General features: G+C 53.3%; 1 protein-coding gene across 1 annotated transcript in view; it reads left to right on the top strand.

The window, feature by feature from the left end:
• The window catches only part of ZC3H3 (zinc finger CCCH-type containing 3), a 126,716-nt gene extending 115,020 nt beyond the window's left edge, over positions 1-11,696 (top strand). Inside the window, exons 10-13 of the mRNA XM_053938266.1 lie at positions 1,321-1,499; positions 3,056-3,264; positions 11,197-11,271; positions 11,427-11,696. Of these exons, the coding sequence (XP_053794241.1) occupies positions 1,321-1,499; positions 3,056-3,264; positions 11,197-11,271; positions 11,427-11,458 (495 nt within the window). The 3' untranslated portion in view covers positions 11,459-11,696. The remainder of the gene's footprint in view (positions 1-1,320; positions 1,500-3,055; positions 3,265-11,196; positions 11,272-11,426) is intronic.
• The last annotated feature ends 4,938 nt before the right edge of the window (positions 11,697-16,634 follow it).

Below are 16,634 nucleotides of genomic sequence, written 5' to 3'. Positions count from 1 at the left end.
GAGAGCTCGGCAGGGATCCCGCTTAATCCCAAAGGTCAGCATGGGGAGCTGCTCCCGTGTCCCCACAGTAAAGTTGCATTAAAAGGGCAGGAACTGACCTCCATCCCGCATTGTCGGCAAGATGGATTTTAATAAACAGGCCAGAATGGTGGTGCTGAAACCCTCCCTGTGTTTCTCTCCCCATGGATTGATCTCGTTTTCCCCAAATTTTGCATGTGTGTAGCACGGAGGAATGGGCATCCGAGTGTGGAGGGACCCACATTTCTCCTGGAGGAGGTCAACAAGGGAATGGATGTTGGAGTTGGGAATTTTTGGTTGTGCCACGTGTGTTGGGTTGTCTCTCCATGGATGTCACAATGTGATGCAGAAGCCAAACTGGTTGGGATGGAGCATCCTGGGTGGAAGTGGGTCCACATGGCACTATGAGGGGTCCAGGACTTGCTCCCACCCTTCATCCCTTGGGATAGGCTGGGATGAGCTCTCTGGATTGCTGGGAACAGAGATTAGAGAGAGGCTGTTCCTTTTCCTTCCTTCCACCTTCCATCCCAGGAACCCAGATAGAAATCCCAGCTGAAGGCATCCTTCCCTGCCTGCATCTCTTCCTGCCTTTCCCACTGCCAAAAAGTGCCATTTTCCAGCAGAAAGCCTTGTGGGGAAGCTCTGGGACACTGATGACACCTTGTTCCCACCAGAACCACGGGTGACTGCTGAGAGCTGCCAAAATCCAGAGCTGGGAGTGCAGGAGCATTTTTAGGAATCTCAATATTGTTGTTTTAATGGCCCCATTCCATGGCCACACTGAGCTTCCCTGGATGGGAGAGCATCCACCAAGCCTTGGGAAGAGCAGGTTGTGCTCCAGCCCTCATCCATCTTCTTCAGAAAGCTGGTCCAGGCAGCACTCCCAAAATAAGTCCTAAAAGGATTTTGTTCTGGCTCTTCCCTGCTCTTTCCCAAGTCCCAAGCATGTCTGGGACAACAAAACCCTGTGTTGTCTCCAAAACCAGCTTCTCCAGCCCAAATAACCTCTTTGTGACTTCTCCAGGGATAAATCACTGCTGTTAAGGCTTTGTTGGTTTGAATCCATAAAATCAAGTACTTGTTAAACCGTGGGCAGGTGTGGAATGTACCAGACTAAAAATACTATTTTTGGTAGAATTTTTTCTTGGAATATTGTTTTCATGCGGAGAAGGAAATGCCAACACATCCCTCTCTCCCTTCAGCAAGGTGCTGGTGCCACCTGAAGGAGCTCAGCTGTGGATTCCTGTGCTCCCACAGGGTTTTCCCTGCCTTTTCCAACTCTGCTTCCTCTTTCCCTGGCAGTGCAAGAAGAAGCACACGCTGGTTTGTCCCGACTTTGCCAAGAAAGGCGTCTGCCCCAAGGGTGCCCGGTGCAAACTCCTGCACCCCCAGAAGAGGCGTCACCCACAGCAGGTTGGAGGTGATGGAGACCACAACAACCCCCCTTCCAAGTGGAGACGGATCCAGGGGGCATCAGGCAGGTAGGAAAGAGCTCGTTTTGCTTCATTTAACAGTTTCCTTCCCAATCTGCTCCAGATTTTTCCTCTTCCAGGCGTGTTCCATCTGTATCCTGGTTTATTTTAAGATGTGTTGGTGTGGGTCACTGTGGTGTTTCCTGATGGAGACACCTCTGGGATGGGCAGTGTCCAGGCTTGAGGAATAGCTGATGGAGAGCAAAGAGTGGATTCACCCTTGGGAATGTGCCATCCAGGGCTTTAGCACCTCCAGGTACCTTTGAGGCTTTTGTAGACCTTCCTCTTGGAGATGGAGGAGTCCTGATGGAGATTCCACTGCTGAAAGTGGATCCATGTTGTCCATAATTACGTGGGAAACTGGAAAACATCATCCTTCTTCCTTGCATCCATGTTGGAGAGCAGAGCTGAGCCCTCTCCATGGCATGGAGGGGCTGGAGAATCAGAAATGGGGATGGACATGGAGATAAGAGGCTTTGGAAAAGTTTAGTGCCGGGCTGGGCACTTGGTTAATCCTTGGAAACTCTCTGAGTGCTCCCTGATGTTTTTGGGTGCTGGGATGGAGCCACAGGCTGCTGATGGATCTTTCCATCCTCATCCTCACAGGGAGATGGATTTTCCTGAGCTTGGCCCTCAATCTCAAGTCCTGCATGCAGGACAACAACATCCCAATGGAATTAAAACTAAAGCCAAATGGAAATTTGTCTTTAAAAGCCAAATTCTCCAAGTCCTGCACAGTGGGAGGAGGAAGGATCAGTCTGGGAGCGTGACTTCTCCATGGCTTTTTGCAGCAGGAGGTGGGAGTGAAGGTGGGATGGAAAGGGAGGGACCTGGGAGCTATGCCAGGCTGGTCCATGCTCCTGGAATCCTCCATGGTCTGGGCCTGGGCCTCATCCTGGCCCTGCCTTGTAAGGTAGCAGAGGGGGACGAGCAGCTCCGCGGGTTCTCCGAACTTATCCCGGGTGACAGAAGAGCCTTGGAATGACACCCAGCTCACGTTCCCGGTGTGAACGAGGTGTAAAATAGCTCCTTGCTCTTTTTAGAGAAGGAGGAATGAGTGCAGGCCTGGCTGGTTGGGAGGCTCCTGGCATCCTCCGCTGGGAAGGGAGCACACCCCAGCTTGGAAGCTGCTCCAGAGGGTTTTTTTTTCCTTTATTGGCACCGTCATGGGAGATGTCAAAGGAGCTGGAGTGTCAAGTTAGCTTGGAAGAAGAGAGTGGCAGGGCTGGGAATGAGCCAAGCCCAGCAGGACACCTCCAAGCCATCCCAACTCCCCACGCCTTCCAATCTCCCCTTCCCTCTGCTCGATCACAAACAGGAGCCCAGCACCTCCACAAGAATCTGAGGAGCTGGGAACCTTTCAGGGAAGTGCAGGACAGGGAATCCAGCTGGGGAAGGAGAAACTCCAGCTGAATCTGTGCTGGCTCCAGGGAAATCAGGGATACAGCATGGCCTTGGACGGAGACCTGGGAGCTCCAAGCCTGTTCCATTGCATATGATGCCCTGTCCAGCGTTGCCAAGTGGGATTGTTTTATTTTTCCTTATTATTTTTCTGATTCCTGCAGGAATGATCCAACTCAGCTCCAGGATGATGGGGAAATTCCCGGACCCTCCAGTGCGGAGCAAGAGGTGAAGTTTTGGAAAGAGGAGGACCCCAAGCCAAGCAGCTGCCTGCAAAAGCTGCCATCTTTCATCTCCCTCCGATCCCCAGAATCTCCTGGTTCCCAGGCCTGCAAAGAAGAGAGGGATGAGGATGAGCCAGAGGATGAACCAGGTGGGAATCACATCCTCTACTTCGAGCTGCTGTTGGTTTTCCAAGGAAAAAAAAAGTTTCTCTCTGCTGTTCTCCATGGGTTTTGGTGGGATCCGTGTTCCTTGTGAGTCACCAAAGCAGTTAAGACTGGGAGTCCAAACTGGGATGGCAGTTGAGATTCCCATCTGGGCACAAATCCTTGTGTCTGTTCCCAAAATTGTGTGTCAGGACTTTGTCCCCTTATTTTATCAACTCCTTCCTTATCCTGTAAATTACCCAGTGATGAATCCGGTCTCATTTCCATGGTGGAATCACATCACTGCCCCATAGAGAAGGTATTTAGTGGGATGCAAGGATGCTCTGCCTCTGGAGGACCTCTGGACCATCCATCACACCTGTTTCCTAGCAGGAAATAGCTTGGAAGCTTTCCAATAAAAACATTCCAGTGAGAGGTGGGGTGGAATTGTTTGCAGGTTGGAAATTTGCGGGAAGAGCTGTTAGTCTGGGATTATCTACTTTGGAAGTCAGTAAAATTTTTGGGAAATGCGGTTTAGGATGAGCAGAACTTTTTAGGAATTCTGACAAGAGAGAGCAAGCGGGTTCTGCTTCTCCAGTGTTCTCCTTGGTTCCTCCTCTCCTCTTTCAGCTCCTCCATGGGACAGTCCCTAAAGGGATGGGATTTTGGGGTGCTCCAGGGATGTACCCTCAGGAGCAGAGGTGATGGAGATGGTGAGGCTGGGATTGTGCCTAGTTCTTCTCAGTTCCCAACCTCCCCCGAGTGGGAGGTTTTTGACTGGATGATGCTCCACATTTCCCTTTTCTTCTCCCATCCTTCTCCAGAGGGATGAGCAGCCTCATCTCCAGAGCACCATCCAGGAATGGGCTCAGAAATCACAATATTTTGTGGGAGTAACAATGAAATTCCCATTGCCAGCTCTGCTGGCACAAGATTTGGCTCAGTGTGAGCCCTTCCCATCTTTGATCCCTGCTTTCCATGCAGCCAGAGCAGGATCCCACTGGAATAAGGGATGAATTCCATTGCAAAAGCCAGGCTGAAGCATTTACAGGATCATCCATAAGGATCTGCGAGGCTGTGCCTGGCTCAGCCACTTCAAGCCAGGGAGGGTTGAGATACCTTAACGCTGTCAGAAAGAGAATTCCCAGGATTAGCAACATGTTCCAGAAGTCACAGACAAGTGCGGATGCTGTTGAACCACGGTGTAGTGGACACAGCAAGGGGACCATTCCGGCTGGGAATGCTCCTCTCCACAACACGGAGTGAAACACTCAGCTTCCCTTTCCAAGGATTTCTTCTCCCCTTCTTCCTTTTCCTTGGCCCTGGTTCAACTCCCTTTTGATCTCGGGAAGTGTTCCCAAAGCAGCGACTTAATTGGGATTTTTGTCTCCATGAAGTTGGAACAATTAATTCATAGGCAAGAAGACTGTTGAAATGCTTTGGAATACACTTGGCAGCCGGGAGTAACTCAGGAGCAAGGGCATCCTTTTCCTCTTAATTCTAGTGTGTGCATCCAAGGGAGGATGATTTCCAGGAGTTTTGGGTGGGAGGATGAGGAGGAGGAGCTGGTTCATTTGGGAATGTCAGCAGGAAAGCTGGGTGAAGCTGGCAGGTATGAGGTCAGGGCACTCATCCCTCTGTGTTGCTTTGTCCAGGGAGGCTCAGGGCATTGGGAAAGGAGATGCTGGAGGATCCACAGGAAAGGAAAACCAGGCAGGAATCGCAGATGGCTGTTCATCTGATGATGAAGCAATTTCCCTGCCAAAGCAATAGCGTGCTGAGTCTGGACATGGGAATGTTGACCCATGGGTTTGCCCATCCTTGGGTCTCGTCTTAATCCCAGCACCTGGGAACCCCCAAATCCAATGGGATAAGAGGACCCCTGGTCACCATCCCTAGAGAACATGGGACTGATGCTTCTAAAGGACCAAATGCTTAGTGGTGGCCACATCACTTGGACTGAACTCCCTGACCCTTGTGGATCCCTTCCAATATTCCTGTATTCCTTTGGAATATTTGGTGATCCTGAGATTGAGTTTGGAGCTGAGCGGGTGGTCAGGATGAGTCCATGTGTAGCTCTAGGAAGTAGCCAGAGCCTGTGGTGGGATTTGGGGTGGGATCTGGGGAGCCGTGCCAGCCACAGTGTTGGGTTTGTGCTTGTGAAGCCTGAAGTTGACACACAAATTATTGGGATGGCAAATAAGGAGGAGGACAGGTTGTTATTAAGGAATGAGATTAATTCCTTGGTTAAACGGTCACAATTGGAGAAAATGCCCTTTTAATCCTGGGAAATGCAAGAGGAACGAGGAAAAACACGGGAGGGGCAGGGAGGGAGTTTGGAGATGACCTTTAAGGACCAGCGTGGGCAACAGCACGAGCTTGCAGGGTCTCAGTGGGGGTCTGGGCTTGGGATATAGGGAAAGGGGACTGGAAAGGAGGGATGTGTTATGTGTGCATGGAGCAGCGCCACTGTCGTGTTCCCAACCCTCCAGAGCTGCCTGGAAATTGGAGCTGGAAAAGTTGATTTGTTGACAAGGTAGTGATTGGGTAAAGGTTGATCTCGGAGGTCTTTTCCAACCTAAATGATTCCGGGATTCTGTAATTTGAGGCCCCTGGTTATTTCCAAGCATCCTCCAAAAAGCCAATGCGTGCAGCACAGGGACAGCCAACTGCTCCCAGTTGAGCATCCCAAATGGGAAGAGTGGGTTTGGTGGCATCCCATCCTTCACCTTGTGTTATCCACCCAGGAGCATGGAGCCGGAGGGAGAACAGGCTTCCCTACCCCTCTGATTCCTGTTTTCCAGGTAATGGGCTTTTCCATATTTCACCTTCCAGTTAAATCGCCTGTGCTGGAGCCTAACTGGCCTCCCCGCGCTAATTGCACCAATGCAAACCATTCCAATCGAGTGCTAATTTAATTAGAAAGCACCCATTTTAGTTAATTTGTTCGAGAAGATCACTGCAAACTCCTGGAGAGAACAGATGTTCCCCTCTCCCCCGATGAACATTCCGGGCTTTGTAAATGGCTCCGCTCAGCCTTGTTTAGGAGAGAAAAGAGGATTTTATAGCCGCAAACGACCCTTTCCGTAAACATTTTACAGCTCTCTGCACGTTTGAGTGACGATAAACCCCGAGCAGCTCGGCGGGCTGCAAATTTGGGACCATACGGCCGTCATTTTATTGTCATATTTCACGGTCGTAACGTTAATGGAAGATGCTCGCTCCAGTCTTTTTTAACGGCTCCGCTGAGCACGCTCAACCGCCTCGGCTTCCGAGGAATTCGGGGAGGTGCGGCAGCGGCTTCTGGGTTTGTTTACGGCTTCTACTTCTGGAGGGATAAGTTTGGGAATGTGGATTTTCGCCTCTTTTCTCGCCGTGGTTGAGATGACCCCAGCGGGGCACGGAACTGCCACTGTCACCGCCCCCTTGGTGATGGGTCTTGATCCAGCCATTCCCAGCTCCAGGAATCCGAGAATTAGAGAATCCCATTTAGAAGGGACTCTCAAGTCCAACTCCTGGTCCTGCACAGGACAGCGCCAGTTTAATTTAGGAGATACCCAGTGCTGCCGCCCTCCATGTGGATGTGGCCAGTCTCCCTTGGGTCCCATGGGATCTTCATCGCCTTCAGCATCTCCTTTGGTGCTTTTTCTGCCAGCAGATCTTTGTTCTGGGACTTTTTTTGGTAGCCAGGTGAGGCAACCAAGCCTTTGATAGTTGAGTTGGCAGCAGAAGATGCCCTGGAGCTTTCCACGAAGCATCTGCTTGGTTGGGGATGGAGGGCTTGGACACAAGGGGGTTGTCCCGGGATAACAGGAGCTGGCATCACTGTCAGCAGGATTTGGTGCAGTTTGTTCCTCTCGGGAGGAAGAAATGGGGATAAAATACAGGGAATTGATTTCTCTGTGTGGTCGCAAACACCTCCAGGGTGGTGAGGCCTTGGCACAGGTTTTCCAGAGAAGTTGTGGATGCCTCATCCCTGGAAGTGCTCAAGGCCAGTTTGGATGAGTCTTGGAGCAACCCGGACTAGTGGAAGATGTCCCTGCCCATGGGAATTGGTCCTTAAGGTCCCTTCCAACACAAACCATTTTAGGGTTCCATGAAAAAATGGGCAAAAAATCAATACGGAAGAAAAATATTTCAGTCTCGGCAAAGGAGTGAGACTTGGCAGGTCCTAAATTGGCCACTTCGCAATGAGGAAATTAAATCACAGCGAGGTTTCTGACTTTTGGAGCTTCTCAGAGCCACCAGGACACGAGGAGATCCAACCCCAGCCTCCAGCAGCACCTGGGTCATCAGTGACACCCCAAAGGCTGAAGGTATCCCAAGCCCAAAGGTGTCTGGTGGATGTAGGGGATGGAGATGGAGGGATCACAGAATTGTTAAGGTTGGAAAACACTTCTGAGATCATCAAGTCCAACCTGTGACCAATCCCCACCTTGTCACCAGACCAGAGCCCTGAGTGCCACATCCAGTCATTCCTTGGACACCTCCAGGAATGAGGACTCCAAACCTCCGTGGGCAGCCCCTTCCAATGCCTGACAGCCCTTTCCATGAAGAAATGTGATGGATCCATGTTGTTCTGCTTGAGGGATGGGTGCATTTAAACTCAGTTTTTAGGGTCTCATCCACCTGTGGCAGAAGGTTTGGGTGGAAGAGCAGCAGGATGAGTTTCTAGCGCAGGTTGTCACCACATGGATTTAGTGCAGGGTGGAGCCAAGGAGATCCAACCCTCCCCATATGCTTTTTCCATATGAAAAGCCATTTGTGGAAAAATTTGGGATGTAGCCCTTGCTGCTGGGCTTTCTACCCCATCTTTTGTTGTCGGGTTAATAATAATAATAATAATAATAATAATAATAATAATAAGGCATCTCCCAGCTCAAGTTTCTCCAGGAACACTTTGGCAATGAAAGGAAAAGACCTTTCCAAGGCAGATTCAGCCTCTGGACTCCCCTAAGGTGTCCTGGAAAGGGTTAAGAGATATTTTTCTTTTGGGAATAAGTAGGGAAAGTGTGTTTGAAGGGAGTTTCTCCTCATGGCTTTAAACCTTGAGCATCCAGCAGGGAAATTCTGGGATGCATCTCAGTGCTCTGAACCTTCCTGGAGGAAGATGCAGGACAGGATGAAACCCTTTGGTGGCATCAGGAGAACGATGGAGACCAAACATTTCATCAGGCCGGAGGTTGCTGAGGAAAGGAAACCAACAAAATTCCAGCTTTTCTTCTGCTGGATGGCAAAGTTTGGAAAGCTGCAAGGGAGTTATCTTTCCCTGCATCTCGCTGCTTTGGGGCTTGGGAATCTTCACCCCTGATGTGGGGCATCCCCAGCTGCCTTCCACCTCCCCACCTTGTGGAGAAATCCAATTTTTTAATCCCTCAGGGATCAGGAATGATGAGCAGGCAGAGGATTTGGGCCCCAGGCCCAGACCCAGCTCCTTTCACCCTTCATCCGAGAGGATTCCCCACCTTGAAATCCCTTTCAATCCCTCTCGGATCAGCATCTGGATGAAACAAATTTGGTTTTAACTTCCCTGTTGGATGCAGCTGGAGCTGCTCGGCTCCGGCTGGGGGAAAACCAGGTTTTATTGAAAAATCTAATGGTGCCACCTGAAGTGTGATTTACTGCACTGTCCACTCCTCAGACTTGATAATATATTTCTATTAGATTTCCTTCCTTCCCCTGTTTTTTCCTGGAGAAGAGTGGCAAGTTTCTCCATCTGCCTGACACCTTCTTAGGCTTAGGCAAAATAAATGTTGATTTCCATCAGGAGGAAGAGCGCTGGAAGTCCTAATTCTCCGACGAGCCTGACAAGCTCAGCGAAAACCGCCTGGGTTTCGATGGAAAACTCGTGATCCGGCCTCAGTTCTTCTCCTTCGGAAGCTGTTCAATCTTTGGAATGAAAAAGGGGTTGCTTTCGCTAACTAGAAATTATATACCTGGTTCCTTGGAAGATGGATTGCGCCGCTCCCGGAATGCCGGGAAAGGCGGTGGGGGGAGAGAGTGAAGGAGCTGGAGATGCGACCCAAGATTGATCACGCCATTTGCAGGATCTCCCAAGCACAAAACTGGAAAAATATCTTTTCCTTTGCCAGGGTTGGGTGGAGTGAGACCCCTGTTTGGTCCAGGTTTTCCCTCCTGGGGGTTTTTTGGGATGTGGTGTTCACCCCTTGGCTGCCCCATCCTTCTTCCATCTCCTTCCATGCAAGGGGAGAAACTGAACCAGTTTAGCCGTCTCACGACCTATTTTGGGTTTATTTTCTCATTCCTGCCATGATTTTTTTTTGAGGAATCTGTTGGAAATCAAGCATGGATGCTCTGGAAGTATCTTGGCGCTCCGTACCAAAGTCAGGAAGTTAACTATGGTCGATTTAAAAATCACCTTTTTGCTTCTTCTCCCAAAAAAAAAAAAAAATCCATGTTTCTACTTCTGTAATCACGCCTGCTTTGAGCTGCTTCATGGATATCAGCTAAGGAAGTTTTCCCTGGCTCATCCAAAAGGGAATTGAGCCCTTCCCACCATTCCCTTTGAACTCACACCATGGGGCAGGAAAGTGGAGTTGCTGATTTTGACCCCTTGAGGTGACAGCCAGCAGCTCCGGACCCTCATTCCAGCAACCAGGCTGGAATTCGCAGATCCCAGGCTGGAAAAACCACCTGGCTGGATGCCAAAGGGAGCAATTGGGAGGGTGGGGACCCAAGGGTGTTTCGCTCCATGTCACCATTCCCAAAAGCCGGATTCGGCTGCGTTGCCAGTGAGGAATATCCAGATCCGCTGTGTCTGCTGTGCATCCCGCTGATGTATGGGAGTTATATTAAGGGTGGAAAGGTGCTAAATGAGCCCTCTTTATTTTCCATAAATTAACTCTGGAGCGATGAATCACTGCCAGCGCTCCTTCGACTCCCAGCAAGTTTGTTTATTCAAGTTGGAAAGTGAAGGAAAACTCTTGGAGACTCCCTGTTGCTGGGTCCTCACCTGTCCTGCCTCCCCTGTCCCAAAAACTTTCTTGTTTGGGTTCTCAAGGCTGCTCGAAGGTGTCCTTGGTCCCACCTCCATGTTGGGTTCATTTTTTTTGGAGGTGCCATGCAGAATTTTGTGGGAACACGGGCAACAGAACATCTGGAGGGGGTTTGGGCTGGATTCCCTCCATCTTCTCCATGACCTTCTCCACCTCCATTAGTCCCAGGTGAAGGGGAACTTTTACCACTAAACCTGTGGGTCCTTTTTTTTTCCTGGGGAACCTCCATTTTTTGCCATCCTCATTCATTTTGGTGGCCAAGTGGCCACCACTTTCCTTCCCACCCATCACTCTGGTATTTGGAAGCCCTTTGGAGAGGGGAAAATGGAGAACTTGCAGAAAGGTACTCCCAACGTTGTGGTTGAAATGGAGAAGGATTTAACTCTGTCCACCTTGGTCCATGGGACAATGCTGGACTTGTCCTACAAGGAAGTCACCTCCCAGAGGCACTTCATGATGTTTTGGCTCTACATGAGGATCCAGAGCCCTTTTTGGAGGAAGCACCGTGTTCCAGCAAGCAGAAGACATCACTGGAGCATCCTAAATGGATGCTGGGAATCCTTGGGGAGATGATTGCTGGTGCTCAGCTCTTTCCAGCTCTATCCCAGCACCAAAGCAGGTCCTGATGTTCACCAGTGGGAAGGTTTGGATGCTTTTAAATTCTCTTTTTCACCCATAACTTGGGAATTTTGCAGCAGATTTGCTGCTCCATGGTGGGAAGTGACCTCTGAGTGCCACTTGTAGGGAGCTGAGGATGCTCAGGGATTTGGGGAATGAGCCACCTCCATCCTTGACATGCCAAGGGGGATGTGAAGCAGAAGAGGAACTTAGGACACTCCTACACCTGCATTCCAAGGGATTCCCAAGGTGACCCGAGCCAACCTCGATGACTTTCTCCTCTTTTCTTCCTTTCCTTCCCAGGCAACACCAAAAGGAGGAGAATGTTCCCAAGGGCATCCCTGCAGGATTCTGAGAGCTCCCTTGTGGGTGGCAGAGGTGAGTCCGGTGGGTGCTGCCAGGGCAGAGAACCACCCACATTCCCAATTTCCCAGTGCTTTAACCCCCTCCCATGATCAGGCAAGGAGAAGCCTGGGAATATCCAGCTGTGTTCCCCCGCTTCCCACCATCACCATTCCCTTCCCTCCCTCCAGGGAAACGGCTGCAGATCAAGCCCCGGCTGTGAGTTCCATCCCAATCCTGTGGCAGCCGACCAGCTCAGGAACTGGAGAGCCAGGGAACGACCTGGCACCTACCTCAGGATGCCATGTCCAGACATGGCACCCCCCTCCTCCTCTAGCTTTTCCGGGATGTCATTTGGACATGGAGTCGTGTGGCAGCGTGGGAATGCGCCGCTCATTCCTGCAGGGAAGAAGCTTTGTTTGGAATCTTTGAATTGACCAATAAATGACCTTTTCAGCTGGTTTGTTGAAAGCAAGTCCTGCCACCTCCTTGGATGCTTGTGGGGCTGGGAAGAGTTTCCCGTCCCCATCCATCCTCCTGTCCCAGCCATAAGGTGATAGGGGGGACCTGAGGTGGTTTAATGCCATCAGGTGACATTCCCACATCCAGGTCAGGATGTATTGAGGACAGGTCACCATGCTGGGATGTAATGGGTGTAAAGCCCTCACAGCCCTGATCCCACCATTCCAAGAGCTCATCCCCCTCCATCTCCTTGCTTTTGGGAGGAGATTTCCTGGAGCTGAGAGCATCCCTCATGGAAATGTGTTGGGAGTGGTGCTGAGATCACAGTCTGAATTTTGGGGTCTCCCATGGCCCGGTTGAACCCGACCTCCTCCTCTCCCTATCCCAGCAGGGATTTGGGCTCCATTCGGAAAGTCAAGCCAATTCTCCGGGGTTTGGGGGTTTTTGGGACTCTCCAAATCCAAGCAGGAACAGAGTGAAGGAACACTGGAACAACGGGGTTTTGCATCCATAAGTACCATTTCCAAGGAATTTTGGGGTGGCAGGTGCTGTTTCCCCACACAGGTGCAATTTATGGGATTTGCTCATCCACAGCCCCTCAGGCAAAACCCTGTGGGGAAAAGGCATCAGAGGGATTTGGGAAGGACTGGGGCTCCCTGGGGATGCAGTATCCAGGTGTGATCAGAGACGGAGTAGGAAATGCCAGTGGGCGGTGGCTTCATCCCCCAAACAGGTCCCCACGGGGGGGTTCCCTTCACCAAGTGACCTCCATGGAGGGGTTTTGTCACCATCCCAAATCCACAACATCCCCCAGGCGCTGGAGGACCAGCACATCCTCACCCTGGGATGTTACTTGTGCCCCAGGTTGTGTCCAACGAGTTGATTTTTAATAAAAACATTGTGGTTTTTGTTGATATGAAAACGTCTTTTGTTAACTCCTCTGTTTTGATATGTAAATAAAAGAGTTTCCTCCCCTGGGATGGAGAAGGCTCCCTGTGGCTTTCCTCTCTTTTCAGCAGTGCATGAACATCCCATCAAATATCCATTCAAATCCAGTGGAGAAGTCACTCTGATCCCTAAATCCTTGGTTTCTTTAATTATTAAAACTTTTCACCCAGAAACGATGATTCTTCACGTGGTGCTATCCTAAAAAAAACCCAACTAAATTCCCTAAAAACCACCCTGGAGGAGACGGTGCTGTTGTGAATCCTCAGGGATGGCCAGTGGTGGCTGGGAGCTTTGGTTTCCCCTGGATCCCTAACGAGGATAATCCTTGTGCTGCACTAATTAAATGAGGCAATGAGCAGCTCCACTCCACGGCCGCCCACCGGCACCGCTGCTCCCTTCCCAGGGAGGATTGGAATTTCCAGCCGGCTGTCACTAAAGCTTCTGCTTGGGGGTGATTAATTTCCAATCAGGGATAAACGCTGCCCCTGGAGAGGTGTCACTGAACTCCGGTGGGTTCTCCCTCTGTCTCCAACATCCTCAGTTCCTCGGCAATGGGTTCCAATGGGATTTATCCATCCTCGCTGTGAAGCTGGGGGTGCGCTGTTGGGCTCGGGGACCCGGCAAGGACATTCCCTGGGGCTGCCACGACTGGGAGGTTGGCACAGGGTGGAGTTTCTGGAGGGCTCCATAAACATTTCCCGGAAAATCCTTCCTGCGGCGGGTGCTGCTGGCACCGCTCTTGGTCCCCTGCCGGGGAAGCAGGTGCCGGGTGGACGTCACTCGCCGGGATCGGTTTTCTGCCTGTCATCAGGGTGGCTGTTCCCTGCCCTCCTCCTTCTCCACCTTCTCCTCCTCAGCCTCATCCTCATCCTCCTCCCAGCCTCTTCAGGTGATTTCCCCACTCCGTCAAAATTCCTGACCCTGCAGCCACACTGGGTTGCGGGGTAGGTGCTGGTGGAGCATCCCCAAGATGGTCCCACCCTCTGTCCATGGGGTGCATTGTGGTGGACACCACCCTCCCGTGGGGTGAGGTCACTGTCTCCAAGCCAACAACACCCCAAGTGGGAGCCGTGTGCCATCCAGGGAAACTGAGGCAGCCCCAGGTGGGCACCCGGCCCTGCTCCAAGGGGTGATGGGGCACACGAGCTCTAAAAGTGAAAGGTGACACCATCCTGCCACCATCCCGAGGCCACCAACCTGGTTATGTCACTTGACCGCCTGTGAGTAAACTTAGCTGACGGGCCCGGCGCGGCGGGGAGGGCTGGGGACATGCCATGGGCATTTCCTAAAAATACCCCGGGGGTGTCGCTGGGGAGCCACGGCCCCATTGGAGCCCGGCCCGGTCCTAATCCCTTGGTGGCTCCTGTCCCAGCGCGGGTGGCAGCTGCTGGTGGGGGCCAGGTGCCCCCAGGGTGGAGCAGCTCCGTGGAGGAAAGCGGTGCCAGGGAAAAGGAGGTGGCACCCCATCTTTTCCCAGTGCACGATCCCAGTATCCTGCTACACAGGTGGGATGATGATGGGTTTAGGGTGACACAGTGAAGCAAAAAGGGTTGAAACCACCCCACAAAAAAGGTTTTTTTGTTGTTCACTTCTTTGCCCCCTCCCTCAAGTCACGCCCAAGTTTGGGGACTCCGAAGTGGGATATCTGTGTCCAATATGGGATAACATCCAGGATCACCAGGGAATGGGGTCATGTTTAGGGCTTTGCCTGCATCCATAACCCTTCCCAAGGGGAATAAATGCCCCCCCCCCTGCCCTGACTCAATCAGCAGCAGAAAGATGGACCCTCCCCAGAGGCCAGATCCAGCATAAACTGATGTTCAAAGTGTGAGACAAGTGTGAAATTTTAACTGCTGGAGTTGCAGCGGGATAAATGTTTTCATCCTCAAAAACCACATTTTTTGCATTAATTTGACCCTATATCTAAAGGGTCAGTTAGCAGCCATGGAGAGCAGTGTCCCCTTGTCCCCAAGTCCCCAAGCAGCCATTGGCTGGATGAGGGGAATGTTCCCCCCCCATGCCGAGGCACAGCCTGTGGGATGCAGTAGGGTGGGATGCAGCCGGGTTGGGATGCAGTGGGACCCAGGATGCATCCTGCGGGTGACAGAGACAATCCTGGACCCCCAGGGGATGAGTGGGTGGGCATTGCCAGCCTCTGTGGGATGAAGCTGCTCATCCCTTGGGATTAGGTGGGACCACTCCATGGTGACTGCCCCGTGCCTCAGTTTCCCAGACCTGTTCCTCCCAGGCTGCAGCAGCCATGAGGTTTCAGATAGAGCAGCATGGCCACATCCCAGGAGGGCCTCATCCAGGGGTGGCATGAGCACCTCCAAAACCCCCTGACCTGTTGCCTCTGGGTGCCAGTGGGGCTGGCAATCCTGGTCATCCATCTGGTGACACTCCCGTTCATGTGTCAGTGTGGGTGTCACCTGTGCTAGGTGCGATGCCACCTCCGAAAACAGAGGCAGCGCTGGAGTACAGATTTGCACATGGCTGCACCCTGACCACCAATAGCTTATGGAAAATCCTGAAAAATACCCAAAAATTATATTTATTTGACTTTCTGCAAGGATAGAAGTGCTCCGGGAAGGATCCTGGGCTGTTCCTGAAGTGGGGAAGGGGCTGCATTCCGATACTGTGGTCCTTCAGCGAGGTGGCACCAAACCCGATTTAGGCTCAGTAACTCCTTTTCGGACATTTCCCCTTTTTGGGGAGTAGGAAATCAGGGTTTCTAGGATGTTTCTCCCCACTCCACGCTCAGTTCAGGGCGGAGGGTGGGAGATGAAGCCCCACGATGGGATGCGGGGGCCGAGAGAGTCCAGGGGGGTACCCGGAGCATTCCACCCCCTCCGGAGATTGACAGCTGCCCCGGGGGCGTTGCCATGGGGATATGAAAATCCAAGCGGGCTCTCGGGCTGCCGATAAGCTGGAAGAGCTTAGCCTCGCCTCAGTAGGAGGGGCCGTGCCTCGTTTTCCCCGTATAAAAGGCGGCGAGTTCCATTGAGATCCCGGCGGCAGCGGCGCCGGTCGCGGGCAGGGGCGGGCAGGGGAGCGGCCCCCGCCCCCAGGGCGCCGTGTCCCGGCGGGAGGAGGAGGAGGAGGAGGAGGAGGCAGGCGAAGGCTCGGAGCCCGGGGAGGTGGGGCCGGGGCAGGTGCCAGGGGAGGCAGGAAGGGGCGGGCAGGGCGCTGCCCGCTCCTCGCCATTGGGAACCGGCCGCAGGCAGCGGCGGAGCCCGCCCGGCCCGAGCGCAGAGCCGTGGCGGTCGGAGGAGGGTCCCGGAGCCCAGCAGCGGAGCCCGGCTGCGGAGAGGAGCCGAGCCCCGACGGAGAGAGGTGGCTGCCCCGCAGCCCGCAGTGGAGCCCCGGCTGGGGGTCCCGGAGCCCCGTCCCGGAGCCCGGCTGAACCGCACCGCAAAGTCCCGTCAGAGGCGAGCACCGGAGCCCCGCTGAGCCCCGCAGCAGAGCCCCGGCGGAGGGTCCCGGAGCCCGGCTGAGCCCCGCAGCAGAGCCCCGGCGGAGGGTCCCGGAGCCCGGCTGAGCCCCGCAGCAGAGCCCCGGCGGAGGGTCCCGGAGCCCGGCTGAGCCCCGCAGCAGAGCCCATCTCGGACGCCGCTGAACCTCCCCGCAAAGTCCCATCGGAGCGTCCCGGAGCCCGGCTGAGCCCCGCAGCGGATCCCGGCCGGAGCGTCCCTGAGTCCCGCTGAACGCCACGGCAGAGCTCCGTCAGAAGGTCCCGCAGCCCGGCTGAATCCCACCGCAAAGTCCCGTCGGGAGTTCCCGGAGCCCGGCTGAGCCCCGCAGCGGAGCCCCGCCGGAGGGTCCCGGAGCCCGGCTGAACCCCACCGCAAAGCCCCACCGGAGGGTCCCGGAGCCCGGTCTGGGCAGCCGCTTGCGCCGGAGCCCGCTCGGAGGAGGCTCCCGGAGCCCGCGGGACCCTCGGTGAGCGGCAGTGCCCGGGGGCTTCCCCCCCCGGTCCCTCCATGGACTGA

This window comes from Vidua chalybeata, chromosome 1 (assembly GCF_026979565.1).
Source record: "Vidua chalybeata isolate OUT-0048 chromosome 1, bVidCha1 merged haplotype, whole genome shotgun sequence".
In the NCBI taxonomy this organism is placed as follows: Eukaryota; Metazoa; Chordata; class Aves; order Passeriformes; family Viduidae; genus Vidua; species Vidua chalybeata.
Note: the sequence above shows the minus strand (reverse complement) of the source record. Positions and strands in the feature narration are given on the sequence as shown.